This window comes from Bombina bombina, chromosome 2, assembly GCF_027579735.1.
Source record: "Bombina bombina isolate aBomBom1 chromosome 2, aBomBom1.pri, whole genome shotgun sequence".
In the NCBI taxonomy this organism is placed as follows: Eukaryota; Metazoa; Chordata; class Amphibia; order Anura; family Bombinatoridae; genus Bombina; species Bombina bombina.
The window spans coordinates 1,291,007,911-1,291,023,387 of record NC_069500.1 but is presented as its reverse complement, the minus strand read 5'-3'; the positions used below and the strand labels follow the sequence as shown (position 1 = coordinate 1,291,023,387).

At 38.3% G+C, this 15,477-nt stretch overlaps 1 protein-coding gene across 1 annotated transcript in view; it reads right to left on the bottom strand.

The window, feature by feature from the left end:
• The window catches only part of PROM1 (prominin 1), a 395,265-nt gene extending 380,580 nt beyond the window's left edge, over positions 1-14,685 (bottom strand). The window contains exon 1 of the mRNA XM_053704117.1: positions 14,438-14,685. Coding sequence (XP_053560092.1) covers positions 14,438-14,657 — 220 coding nt within the window. The 5' untranslated portion in view covers positions 14,658-14,685. The remainder of the gene's footprint in view (positions 1-14,437) is intronic.
• Positions 14,686-15,477: the final 792 nt, after the last annotated feature.

Here is a 15,477-nt window from a genome sequence, read left to right as displayed (position 1 = left end):
TTAATGATTCAGGTAGAGTATGCAATTTTAACCAACTTTCTAATTTGCTCTTACTTTCATTTTTTATTTGTTCTCTTTCTATCTTTATTTAAAAAGTAGGAATTTTAGGTTCAGCACCATAGATAGTGCTTGCTTATTGGTGGATACAGTAAGCAAACCAATAAGAAAGCATAACCCAGGTTCTCAACCAAAAAATGGGCCAGCTCTTAAGCTTTACATTCCTGCTTTTTAAATAATTAGATAGCAAGAAAACAAAGAAAAATTGATAATGGGAGTAAATAAGAAAGTTGCTTAAAATCGCATGCTCTATCTGAATCATTAAAGAAAAAATGTGGGTTTAGTGTCCCTTTAAAACCCTAGAGGGCTATGTAGGTAAAGTCCCAGGCAGACAGTCAGATAGATAGATAGATAGATAGATAGATAGATAGATAGATACAAACACACATGTGGCCAGCTTCTCAGTATTCTTGCCCACTCGCCATCACTTTTGTTTAATATTGTAAATCAGTGTTTCGCAACTCCAGTCCTCAGGACCCTTAACAGGTCAGATATTCATTATATCTTACCTAGAATAAAGGTGAGATAATCAGCTGATCATGATCAATAGGGATGGGCGAATGTGTTTATATTCAAATTCGAATGTTATTGAAGAAATTGGATTTACATAATGGAATGTTGATAAGAACTAATATTTTTAAAAATTCTATAAAATCGAATGCTATTTACAGTTTTCGAATGGAACATCTAAATTTGAATGTTTATTAGATCAAATGTCCACATTAAAAAATTGGAATGTAACATTCGATTTAACAAATACTATTCAGAAGTTCAATAATGTGGTAGGGAATTTAGTAAATTGATACATAATAGATACAAATATATCAATTTGAATCTTTCTACTTCAAATTTAAAATATATAAATTCAATTTTTTTTCATTCAAATATTGCATAATTCGAATATTACATTTAAAGAAAACATTAGAAATACTATTACAAATATATCAATTCAAAAATTTTCGAATTCGAATATTGCATAATTCAAATAACTTAAATTATGCTTACCTGATAATTTTCTTTTCTTCAGATGGAAAGAGTCCACAGCTGCATTCATTACTTTTGGGAAATAAGAACCTGGCCATGAGAAGGAGACAAAGACACCCCAGCCAAAGGCTTAAATATTCCTCCCACTTCCCTCATCCCCCAGTCATTCTGCCAAGGAACAAGGAACAGTAGAATAAATACCAGGGTGAAAAGGTGCCAGAAGAATAAAAAATAAGAGACGCCCCACAGAAAAAATACGGGTGGGGAGCTGTGGACTCTTTACATCTGAAGAAAAGAAAATTATCAGGCAAGCATAATTTAAGTTTTACTTCATAAATGGAAAGAGTCCTCAGCTGCATTCATTACCTTTGGGAAAACAATACCCAAGCTATAGAGGGCACTGAATGCAAAAACGGGAGGGTACAATAGGCAGACCATCCTGAGGGCACCAGGCCTGAAAAAAACCCAACCCAACCAAACCCCGCTTCGTCGGAGCCGGGCAAGGACACTGGAGCCCCAAGGACACTGACCCGCAGATAGTCCGACAGCGGAACCAGAGACCGCAAGCAGACTCCCTGAGCCAACACTCCTCCAGGAGAACCGTCACCCAGCAGTCGGTCCCCACACAACCCTTACTAGTACAGTACCAAATTCCCCAAAAGGGAGAGAACAAGGGTAAGCCAAAGGGATACCCAAAAGGTACAGCAAGATCCCTAAAGGAAAGACCCCCTTCAAAGGAAGGCCAAGTCCACAGAGACCCGAATGGATCCCGATAACAAGGGGAGATGACGCCCAACCCACAAGGAGCAACCGGGCATCATCAAGGAGAAGAAACATCTCCCAAACATCGAGCAACAGCACCAAAAAAGACAGCTGAAGACAAAGTCCTCAAAACGTCAAAACTCAGAGACTGAGCAAACAGAAAATTACAAGTAGCAAACTCAGAAATAAACATCTGAGTCCAGTAACACACATCCGTAGGAAGATACGGAGAAACACTATCTGTAAGGAAGAAGCGGCCGAACAAAATAGCAGATTGCCCAACCTCCAAGACAGAGGACACACTCCAGGCAATCCAGGCCGCCAAGCCTACTCACAGATCTCAAAGGGGGAGAGGCACAGAACCTCTGAAAAAAGGTCCACTGTCACCCCAAAGACCTGAGGATGAACAAGAGATCTCATATCCTACACCTAGCCGGACCAGCCCAAGCAACGGCGGATCTGAAAGCAAGGGAACCAAAAGGAACTCCAAGAATGGCCTTCAAAAGGATGGAAGAATGGACACAGCCACTTCAGCCTAAAGACAATCGAGCAGGTGTTAGACCCAAGAAGATCTAGCAAAGCCACCCGACGAAGTCTCAATGCGGAGCCAGCAGCTCCCCAGATGGAACAAAACAACTCAAAGAGCAGACCAATCCCTGAACCAGATAAAACATCTGTTCCAACCTCCCGAACACAGGAGAGGTCCCTAAAAAAGGAACCACACCTCTGTAAGGAGGACAACAAGCCCCCTAAAAAGGAGAGCGTCGATAAACACCTGCCCATAAGACAGAAAGCCGTAGGAAGAACCGAGAGGACACAAGGCCACATCACTGACGAACACGGAAGAACCCCTTAAAACACCATTGTGCTAGCACATATACCAGGCGCAAAAGAGACAGCAGAGCAACCACAAACCTTCTGTTTGCTAGGCAGGAAAGCCCACCATCAGGTCACGTTAGTTGGCTGTCCCAAGTGAACCGTATCGTCCGACACAAGACAAGCTCCAAGGAGCCCCGGCTCTCATTAAATCTGGCTAAGTTGTAAAACAGAACAGCCAGAACAAGGGCTAAGCCTAAGTACCCCAGAAACTAGAACCCCCAGGCCAGTCCTAAGATCATAAGGTCTGGTAACATCAAACAGCGGGATCCACAAGAGAAAACACTGAGAAAAATCCTCGACAACCGGAAGATCAGGACAAGAAGCCCGGGCCCCACCAATGTTTAGATTAAACAATCTTCCAGGAACATAAATCCCTCGTCTGATATCAAAAAACAGACCTCCCAGGGAAAAATCCATAATAACCTGGATAACAAGAGCAAGAGCCCTTGCAAGTCCTGACCCAAAGGGAAGGGACCACCCCTTGCAGGAGCCCAACACTCCAAAGAGCCAGGGCCATAAAAGGACACTAGAGCTAACAGGTGTCCAAGCTACATGATTGTGCTTGAAAGAGCTGCTAATCCCCCTTAAGGGACACAAGGCGCTGCTCATTTTATCAACCTTGAAAGGAGGAAAGGCTGAGTAGACCTCGCCAGGGATCGAACTAGCAACCCTCGATTTGCTACAGTACAGAGTAGCCACAGAGCATTAGTATGCTGAGCTAGCTGTCCAGCTAGCCACAAGCTCCAGACACAAGGGGAACAGAGAGGACAAGTCACCCGAACAGAGCAACATCACTCCTCCACATCACCTCAGATTTGAAGTCAGAGGACAGTAAAACATGGGTTTGGATGCCACCTGGATGGCAATGCCTGAACCATATGAGTGGAAAACCACTAGGACCTCTTCTATCCCAGAGGGAGATGCAGAGCAATCCCAACACCAGAGAAGGACCCCTAACCGGAGCCCAAAAAGACCTCACTGTCTAATATCCCGAAAAAGGAACAACCAACTCCTGAAGCAAATCCAAGTCCCCCGAAGGTGACCCATCCACAAGTAGAAACGGACAGAATCCAAAAGGTCTCAATGAATAAGAGAACCACTAAAGGAACAAGTCCAAAAAAGGACAATTTACTAAAGCAACACCACCCCGACCGGCAGAAAGGCGACGCTAAACTCTCTCATTTTCCCACCACGTGTGAAGGAGTCCACTAGGTTCCGAGACTATCGGAAGCAACAGAAAGTGATGCAGCAAAATTCACTGATCTAGTCACCAGAAAGATTACTATTTAGGACTGAAACAATCCCGAGAGCCACACGGACCCGCAAGTCCTCTTGAGAATGCTTAGCTGAAACTTGTAAAAATGAATAACAAGAAACATAAATAATATTAAGAGCACTCGGTACCCCAACCTGACCAGCAAGGTATATTAGGCGCCACATGTCTGAATAAGCCGCAAGACAGTAGATCTGAACCCAAGCAGGACCAGCCTGCAACCAGGGTCATAACTGCCAAGCTGGCTAAATATGCCCTCAGAGAGGGAGGAAGAAAAACAGACAACATGGGACTAACGTGTCCCTAACAACTTCCGTAGAAGCAAACAGCGAGTATCGATCCCAGAGAAAGTTCCCGCAGGAAACATAGTATGAAAAATAAAAATAAAATTCATCCTAACAGGATAAAATAAAATGATAGGCAACCCGATGGTTAACGCCCAAGAAGAACAGAAAGATCTGCAGGACCAGCCTAACGGAAAACCCTTTTCTTCCAACAAAACTGGGAAGGATTTCGATAGTAAGACTTAAAAGAGATTACGTCATCCCCCCATGTCTAACGAGGTGAGCCATTCGATGGAGGAGACTGATGAGCCCCATAACCGAGAAGGATAGGGTCCCCAAACAGCTAAAAAATGTGTGAGTAGAACACGAAGGCGAGCCAGCCTGTAATGAAAGGCACAACACTCAGGAACAGTTACACCCGCAGGGAACTGCACATGCCCTCCTATGGCCGAGAGACCTAGGGCAATCGGGCATGAACACAATCGCAAATAAACATCTGGACTTTGTAGACGAGCAAGCGCCAAAAGTATGTAAAAGTGAAATCGTGCCACAACCTCCGGGGGGAACAATCCAAAATCCGAGGAGGAAAAAACATAACCTGGGTTACCTGCATGTGTAGTAGCAGGGAGCGGTAGGGAACTCGCCTCCCAGGGGACAGGGCCCCCCGAGGCGGATGGCTCAGCAGTCCCTTGAATCTCTGAGCCCGAGGAACAAGGCGCTCTAGAATGGCCTGAAGAACATAACTGACTGACCTGAGTCAATGGGGCAAATTCGCATTCGTCACAGGATGAAGAATCTGAATCAGAAAGTTGAACAATCTCAACATCAGCATCCTCCATAACAGGATAACAAAAAATCGACTAAATATAAAACAATTGAAACGGCACCTGACACCCACAATGGCTGGGGCACTTACCACCTCCTATGAATCAGACACCAGCGGACTAGATTCCTCCGTCACCACACAGTCAGGAATGCGGAAATGGAAGATCAGAACGTAAACACGCCCGGTCACAAGGTGAACCGTACAGTCCAAAAAAGCGTGCCCGATTGTAAGGTTGCGTCACTTCGAAAGGCCGTTATGTTCCAAAAGCCACGAGCCCAGTTAACACTACACATAAGCATATTAAATCACATAACAAACATGATTAAAAAAAAAACCTGTTCAATAATCCCCCTCAGGAAATATTAACCCTTGATTTCAAGATACTAAAGGAGTCCCACTGATACCCTGTATTTTTCATGTGAGTTTGTAGGAACAAATGAGTTACAGTACAATCATGAAGAAGTAAAATGAAACAATCTTACCAGAATCTATGCCGTGGAACAGGAACACGGCCCTTCAAATGTGACAGATAGTAGCCTCGCCTTCGCCATGGACTTGAGAGAAGAAAGCAGGCAGCGAAGTGAAGTTAGACAACGCTGATTGCTTGTGGAGTTGTTAAAATGAGTCTGGATGGTTTCGCAGAAAGACTCTTCCTGCATCTCCAGACTCTAACTTACATCCAAGCCCTCACTGAGACACTGACAGGATTAATTAAAACTCCCGTCCCATGTCGAAGAGTACTACCCTCCATAAGAGACGAAAACAAACTTCTGACACTTCTCTGCCAACCTCCTGGGACGAAAGGCAAAGAATGACTGGGGGATGAGGGAAGTGGGAGGAGTATTTAAGCCTTTGGCTGGGGTGTCTTTGCCTCCTCCTGGTGGACAGGTTCTTATTTCCCAAAAGTAATGAATGCAGCTGTGGACTCTTTCCATTTATAAAGAAAATTACATTTAAAGAAAGCATTAGAAATACTATTACAAATATATAAATTCTAATTTTTTTAATTCGATTACATTTAAAGAAAGAATTAGAAATACTATTACATTAAACAAATCTTAGAATGTTGTACAAACATTTGAAATACAAAACGAACAAACAAACGTGTTAAATTAGTTTCATTTTTACATTTGCCCATCCCTACTGATCAGTAACCTTGGTTACTAACCTGCTCTCACCCTTCAGATGATTATTTCACCTGCGCTCTAGTTAAGATATAATGAAACTCTGGCCTGTTAAGGGTCCTGACGACTGGAATTGAGAAACACTGTTGTAAAGGATATTATAAGACATTTATTTATATTGTTAAACTGTATTACTAAAATACGCATCACTTGCAAGTTCTGTTAATACCCCAGTTCACATTGAGCTATTAATCTGGAAAGGGGTCAAGCTGAATGAGTTGAGAAATATCTGTGCACTGTAGCTGATCTAGTTCAGCTTTAAAAGAGGATCTAGATTTACAGAGAAATATAATGAGATTTATCAACTGATTTATCAATGGGCACTTTTTTAGTCACATGAGGAACACTTTTTTGAACAGCAGTAAATCAAAACTATGCTAATTAAATGATGGATAATACTTATAAGAATCTGCTTTTACCTATAACTCAAGTAGTTATATATTTTTGACGGCAGATAAGAACCATAGGCCCAAAAAGTCTGCCCAAAATGTCCTAAAAGTGTAAAATATCTAGTTCATATAATAGCCTAATGCTTATTCCAGGCATTCTTAAAGTTCCCCACAGTGTTTGTCATTACAACCTCTTGTGGAAGTTTATTCCATGAATCAACCATCCTTTCTGTGAAGAAGGGCTTCTGCAAAATAGTCCTGAACCTACTACCCCCTTCAGCTTGAGATCATGGCCCAATCAGTAAAGAAATTGTATTAAAAAGGGACATGAAACACAAAATGTTTCTTTAATGATTCAGAGAATACAATTTTAAAAAACTTTATAATATACTTCTATTATCTAAGTTACTTCATTCTCCTGGTATCCTTTGTTGAAGAAGCAGCAATGCACTACTGGGAGCTAGATGAGCACATTGGCTGAGCCTGTGACAACAGGCATGTATAGGTGCAGCCACCAATCAGCAGCTCCTGAGCCTATATAGTTATCCTTTTCAACAAAGGATGTCAAGAGAACAAAACAAAATTATATAATAGAAGTAAATGGGACAGTTTAAAATCACATGTTCTATCTGAATCAAGAAAAAAATGTGTTTAATTTTTCTTTAAAAGGGACAGTCAACCTAAAAGTTGTCCTAAGTCATTCCTATAAAGTTGCAAACGCTTATTATTGCCAACTATAGCCCAATTTTGTAACAATATTGTTTACAAGTAATAGGACTTACTTTTTGCGCCTCTGCCTGTTTAAAATGTCCGCCTGCTCCCCTCCCCTATTTCGTCACCAGCATCGTCATCATGTGGGTGTGCAGTTACTTTGCGAACGTACACGTTCCTGTGTTTGGCGCATGCGCAATGCGACGATTTTACTGAAGGGGGGGGTTTCAAACAGGAACTGAAAATACCACATCATTATCCTAGCCGTTTCATATTTGCGCCATACCAGTGTGCTATTTGCGCCGCAAATATGAAATGGCTAGGATAATGATGTGGTAATTTTAGTTTCTGTTTGAAACTTCCCCCTTCAGTAAAATTGGCGCATCGCGCATGCGCCAAACACAGGAACGTGTACGATCGCAAAGTAACTGCGATCACAGCCACATGATGATGATGCTGGTAACGAAATAGGGGAGGGGGTAGGCGGACATTTTAAACAGGCAGAGGTGCAAAAAGTAAGTCCTATTACTTGTAAACAATATATGTTACAAAATTGGGCTATAGTTGGCAATAATAAGCGTTTGCAACTTTAGAGGAATGACTTAGGACAAATTTTGGGTTGATTGTCCCTTTAATAAAAAATGTTTATCTGTTATGTAACCAATATATTAATTGCATCAGTATATATTTAATTATTTAATTGAAACTCATTTGATTCATAACCATACTTCTTGCAGTAGAATTGGTAGTTACAACATGAGAAGACATGAAATGAAATCAAGGATTACTTTGATCAACAAACACGTAATAAAATGACCATGCAAACACACTTGCTCTGAATTTCAAACAAGCAGATTTTTTTTGACAAATTTTAACATTTCTTTCCATTTCCCTGTCTCTGTATCATTTGACAGACAGCACAACAGACTCATATGTATACACTGAGAACTTATGCATATGCTCTGTAGAAGGGAATCCCTCTGAAAGTATGTATATTGCACATGCACTATAGAAGCTGATCCCTCAGAAAGTGTGTATATTGCACATGCTCTATAGAAGCTGATCCCTCAGAAAGTGTGTATATTGCACATGCTCTATAGAAGCTGATCCCTCAGAAAGTGTGTATGTTGCACATGCACTATAGAAGCTGATCCCTCAGAAAGTGTGTATATTGCACATGCTCTATAGAAGTTGATCCCTCAGAAAGTGTGTATATTGCACATGCTCTATAGAAGCTGATCCCTCCGAAAGTGTGTATATTGCACATGCTCTATAGAAGCTGATCCCTCAGAAAGTGTGTATATTGCACATGCTCTATAGAAGCTGATCCCTCAGAAAGGTTGTATATTGCACATGCTCTGTAGGAACTAATCCCTCAGAAAGTGTATATATTGCACATGCTCTGTAGGAGAAAATCCCTCAGAAAGTGTGTATATTGCTCATGCTCTGTATCAAATAATCCCTCAGAAAGTGTATATATATTGCACATGCTCTGTAGGATTGAATCCCTCCGAAAGTGTGTATATTGCACATGCTCTGTAGGCGCTAATCCCTCAGAAAGTTTGTATATTGCAATGCTCTGTAGGCGCTAATCCCTCAGAAAGTGTGTATATTGCACATGCTCCGTAGGCGCTAATCCCTCAGAAAGTGTGTATATTGCACATGCTCTGTAGGAACTAATCCCTCAGAACGTGTGTATATTGCACATGCTCTATAGAAGCTGATCCCTCAGAAAGTGTATATATTGCACATGCTCTGTAGGACCTAATCCCTCAGAAAGTGTGTATATTGCACAAGTGAATCCCTCAGAAAGTCTGTATATTGCACATGCTCTGTAGGAGCTAATCCCTCAGAAAGTGTGTATAATGCACATGCACTGTAGAAACTAATCCCTCAGAAAGTGTGTATATTGCACATGCTCTGTAGGAGAAAATACCTCAGAAAGTGTGTATATTGCTCATGCTCTGTATCAAATAATCCCTCAGAAAGTGTGTATATTGCACATGCTCTGTAGGATTGAATCCCTTCGAAAGTGTGTATATTGCACATGCACTGTAGGAGCTAATCCCTCAGAAAGTGTGTATATTGCACATGCTCTGTAGGAACTAATCCCTCCGAAAGTGTGTATATTGCACATGCACTGTAGGAACTAATCCCTCCGAAAAATTGTATATTGCACATGCTCTGTAGGCACTAATACCTCAGAAAGAGTGTATATTGCACATGCTCTGTAGGCGCTAATCCCTCAGAAAGTGTGTATATTGCACATGCTCTGTAGGCGCTAATCCCTCAGAAAGTGTGTATATTGCACATGCTCCGTAGGCGCTAATCCCTCAGAAATTGTGTATATTGCACATGCTCTGTAGGAACTAATCCCTCAGAAAGTGTGTATATTGCACATGCTCTGTAGGAGCTAATTCCACAGAAAGTGTGTATATAATTGCACATGCACTGTAGGAACTAATCCCTCCGAAAAATTGTATATTGCACATGCTCTGTGGGCACTAATACCTCAGAAAGTGTGTATATTGCACATGCACTGTAGGAACTAATCCCTCCGAAAAATTGTATATTGCACATGCTCTGTAGGCACTAATACCTCAGAAAGTGTGTATATTGCACATGCTCTGTAAGAACTAATCCCTCAGAAAGTGTGTATATTGCACATGCTCTGTAGGAACTAATCCCTCAGAAAGTGTGTATATTGCACATGCTCTGTAGGAACTAATCCCTCAGAAAGTGTGTATATTGCACATGCTCTGTAGGCGCTAATACCTCAGAAAGTGTATATATCGCACATGCACTGTAGGCGCTAATACCTCAGAAAGTGTGTATATTGCACATGCTCTGTAAGAACTAATCCCTCAGAAAGTGTGTATATTGCACATGCTCTGTAAGAACTAATCCCTCAGAAAGTGTGTATATTGCACATGCTCTGTAGGAACTAATCCCTCAGAAAGTGTGTATATTGCACATGCTCTGTAGCAACTAATCCCTCAGAAACTGTGTATATTGCACATGCTCTGTAGGTGCTAATACCTCAGAAAGTGTGTATAGTAAAAGACTGAACATATTTTAATAGATGAAAATTGGAGCATTTTTTACATTCAAATTGCATGCTCTATCTGAAACATGCAAGTTTGATTTTGACTTATGACCCTTTAAACATTAGGGACATTAAAGAACATTTTTATAAATGCATACTATATAACTGAACTTGCCTTTCATCTTTTCTAGAGGCGTGGAACAACCAAAGCAAAAAGGTGTACCTTTAAATGTGATCCCTCACATGTTCAGCAGTTTTAGAACTTGGGTAGTTAAACTATTTAACGTTAAAGGGGCAGTTTATCCTACATTTTCTACCCTTTAATTTGTTCCCAATTATCCATTTTACCTGTTGGAGTGTATTAAATTGTTTACAAATAGCTAACTTGCCATAATGGCATTTCAAATAGCTTATTTTGCCTGTCTTTTTTCATCTAACACCTGAGACCTCATATCTTTGAGTCCTTATAACTTTAGTGTGCTATATATATATATATATATATATATATATAATTTTTATTAGTGTTATTATGAGTGTAAATGTACTTTGTAATGAATTGTTGATGTGTTTTGTGCTACTTTTTAGTTTTGCACACACACACATATATACTATATATATATATATATATATATATATATATATATATATATATATATATAAACACATGAGATCATTGTGGTTTTCTATTAGATACTGCAGCTTCCGTTATTTTGATATTAACTTAAATAAGTTTGTTTTGAAATTAAGATCTGAAAATGCTGCCTCACAAAATAATAGTTGTGTTATGCAAAATAAATAAATAAGATAATAAGCAGAAATGAAGAATAAGAAACCTTATGGCTACATAAAATGTAAAACCTGAAGCATTTTCAGCACAGTAAAGTGACTGACATATGGTAGAAAAAAAAGATTAAAGGATTAGCTAATTAAAATCGCATGACTCAAAGCTTTGCATGATCCACAGACACAGCACAGGCTCAATTCCCAAACACAGGCTCTAGATAGGTTTAAACTGATGCAAAACGGTGCTTTATTAGGTTCTGCTTTGTTAAAGGGGCATGAAACCCAAAATGTGTCTTTCATGACTCAGACTGAGCATACAATTTTAAATAACTTTCCAATTTAATTATATTATCAAAATCAAATAATTTAAATTCTCTCTCTCCAGTATAATTATATATAGTTTTACAAATGTAAGTTATGCATTTTCATAACTCAAATACATCTAGCTGAATACCAAACATTTTGTTATTTTTCATTTGCTTTCCTTTTTTGTCTTAAAAAAACATAAATTAAAGGGACAGTGTATTTAAGCAAATTTCTGATAATAGTTAATTGTTTTTAAATCGGGTTCAGGAACTCCCTTTACAAAGGGCTGGGCTCTCTCTACCCCTCACCCCACACTAAAATGTTAATCTGGTTTACATAGCTTTTCTGTAGCCATTACTGCAGTACTAACAATAGTACAGTTGGTGACTTCAACAGAAAAAATCTGCGATTTTCAAAACAATAAAATGGTAAATTAGTTATTTGTAAAAAAGAAATAATAATAAAAAAATTAATGCACACCAGCAGGTAAACTAGTTATTTGGGAAGACTGAAGAGGAGAAAGTGTTACAATACAATGTCCCTTTAATAGTATAATATGAAACCATGAGAGTGTCTATAACATAAGTGTTCATCAGCTCAAACCTTTATTTTACTTGTAAGAAAAAAAGATCATTTAAAACATGTATTTATTTAGACATATGGAAGTGGAGTTATGGGGCAGTCAAGTCAAAATAAAATTGCACGCCCTATATGAACCATGAAAGTTTAAACTTTCCAGTTTACTTTTATCATCAAATCTGCTTTGTTCTCCTGGTATTCTTTGTTTAAGCCTAGATAGGCTCATTGGCTGATTTCTAAGCCGTTGAAGGTTGCTTCTTATCTCAGTGCATTTTATTAGCTTTTTACAGCTAGAAAGTACTAGTTTATGTGCGCCATATCGGTAACATTGTGCTCACTCCAGTGGAGTTATACATGAGTCGGCATTAATTGGCTGAAATGCATGTTTGTAAAAAGCCCTGCGATAAGGGGGCAGTCTGCAGAGGCTTAGCTACAAGGTAATCAGAGACGTAAAAAGCGTATTAATATAACAGTGTTGGTTGTGCAAAATTGAGGAATGGGTAATAAAATTGATTATCTATCTTTTTAAATATTTTCAAGTAGACTGTCCCTTTAGTATATTTATAGAACTTTATGAGCACGAGATGAAGTTCTCTTCCTTTGTAATATGGTGAATCAAGACCTCTCTATACAAATTTATAACTGGAAAATTACTGCTGACTCTTTAATCATTTTTCTTATATTATTCAAAGAGGCCATAGGGAAAAGCATCTCACTTTTCTAAATTGTATCATATTCTAAAAAGAATAAAACTGAACCCAAAATAAAAAAAAAAAAACTATAGTTTACATTAACCACTGGCACATTTTTTTAATGCACAGCTTTGTTTTTACACCTATGCCTCATGTAATACAACTGTTAACATATTTTTTTAATACCCTTTATGCCCAACACAGTAGCTTCCATGTTGGATAAGATTCTGCACTGAGAACTTTTTTAAACTTTACACAAATATGTAAAAATGTGTGCAATGCTCCGTTAACAGATTTCAAATCATTCAAACTAATTGTCTCTCTATGACATGTATGACTTATTTTCTGTTCACCTACTGAGTCACAAAACTGTTTTATAGAGAGTTAAATAAAGTAAATGAATCCCAAATATCTTGTTGGCCTCATAAACAGGTTTGTGCAACTGACCTACTTTCAACAAAATTGTCAAAGGACCCTCAAACAAACCATCTTTTAATTATCTCTATAAAATGAATTCCACATGCTTGATCTGCTTGCCTTTTTATGCAAGACAGCAGACAAATATGACAAAATTAAAGAGAGTTCTGGTTTCTAAGGTAATACCTTTGTATAAAGTAGTTTCAATAAGAAGCACATAATACGCTTATATGCGCAAATAAAAACCTCTGTAGATATATCACTCTATAAACATAAAACATTTAATTGTAAACCTTTTAATAATTACTGTGCTTTCTGGGCACAAAATATGAACCGTTATTTCTACTTTTCTTCTTTATTTCTACGTTTGTCTGTTTGTATTTCGTGCACTGAAGAATACTGGAAACATAAAGTGCCGACTGGCTAGTGGCTACTGAACACTTTTTTTAATATCATTCAGATTTCACCAAAAATAAATAGTGTAACTTTTTACCACAGGGGATAGATTTTCTGCTCTAGTAGCTTATTTGCCATCAGGTTCACTTGACTCTTTTTATATAACTCTACAGAAGGAGAATCAATTCAGATACCAAACACAGCGGCCTTGTTGGGAATATTCCATTTGTGCTTAACCCTCCATATGTAGTTTAAAATATCTGAACCATAATCCCTTTTTATGGTTTGCTTGGATTTTTCAACAAAAAAAGAACCATACATCCTGACAAGAAAATGGGTTGAACTATGCACTTTCAAGATGGTAGACCAAAGATTGTCCAAAAAGATCATTTTATATAACCATCAATGGAAAATATGCTTAAGAAGATACAAAAAAAAAAAAAAAAAACTATCTGTAATTATATCTCAACAAAGAATCAGAGAAAAATGAGATTGGAGATATAAGTCACAAACATGTTTTTTATGCACAAAATACAAAGTATACACAAAAATATTCAAAACACTACATTAAATAGTGCATTCAAATGGAAAGCTTAAAACATAGATACATATTTACAAAACAATGCTGTTTAGACCATGTAATGATCTAAACAAATAACTTTGGCACACGCTGGGAAAACAAATGATAACATTCTTGAGTTTATCAAAGCAGTGTATAATATGGTAGATGTTAAATATTTTGATGAATGTATTGGGTGGGAAAAAATGAGTAGAATCGGTCAACAGAACACAAAAATACGCAAATCTTCAAACCTACTTAGATCTTTAAAAAAAAAACCAGTTGGTTAATATGAAATAAAAAGACTTACCTTGCGGGAAAGAGTTAGGTTGAACTATATACAAGAATCCCTGTACTATATGAAATAATAACCCTATAGGCCCAGGCTCATGGTAGGCATTGGTATCGTAGCTTCCAGTGGGTACAAAACCAAAATCCAAAGGTGCAGGAGCAGTATTATAAGTAAGAGGTCTCTCTGAGACCGTAAATCCACAAAGCACCAGGCAAAGTAAATGAATTCTGACAGCCATTTTTCTGTATTAAATGATATCTTTTTAAGGTGCAACCTATTGTGTATGGAGGCAGCAGTATTTCAGATGTCTTTGGTGAGGTTGCAACAAGAGTAGCAGGTGTCTTCGTCAGCCTTGTGTCTGATCTTCTGAACGTACGCTCACTTGGAGGGAATTAGCAGACAGGATTTTATAGGTCACTGTAAGGAAAATAATGCAATAGCCTTGTTAGGAAGGAAAGCTTATAAATATAACAAGAACGCTTACAGCAAAATGTAGATGAACGAGTTATAAAAAAACAACCTGCAGGTTATAATATTTTTAAATTTCTTAAAATGTGTAGATTTTTTTTTTTTTACTTACAGGAAGTAGATTTTTAGGTTTTAAACATGGAGATGGCTTTGCACATTTCTAACTACAAAGGATAAAAAAAATTAATGATCGCACATTAGCAGAATATATGGGATTTCCCTTTAATAAATAAATACAATTGGCTTTTATTTAGTTTTGGCAAGTTAGTAAATGCCATTAGTTTAGTGGCAAACAATACAGAATTTGTATTATTTCTTACATAAAATTGTTACATAACATGGCTGACAGTGAAACAGTGAAACAAATTGGAGATCTTTATACAAAATCTATTTAACAACAGCAGTGATAGGCATTTCCCTTAACCCTCTTAGATCTTGGCAAACTGTCCAACAATACAGTTTCTGTTAAAGGAACATGAGTCCATACATTTTTATGTCAAATTTGCTTCATTTTCTTGGTATCTTTTGCTGAAGGAGCAACAATGCATTATTTGGAGATAGCTGTACACATCGAGTGGCAAAAGGCATGA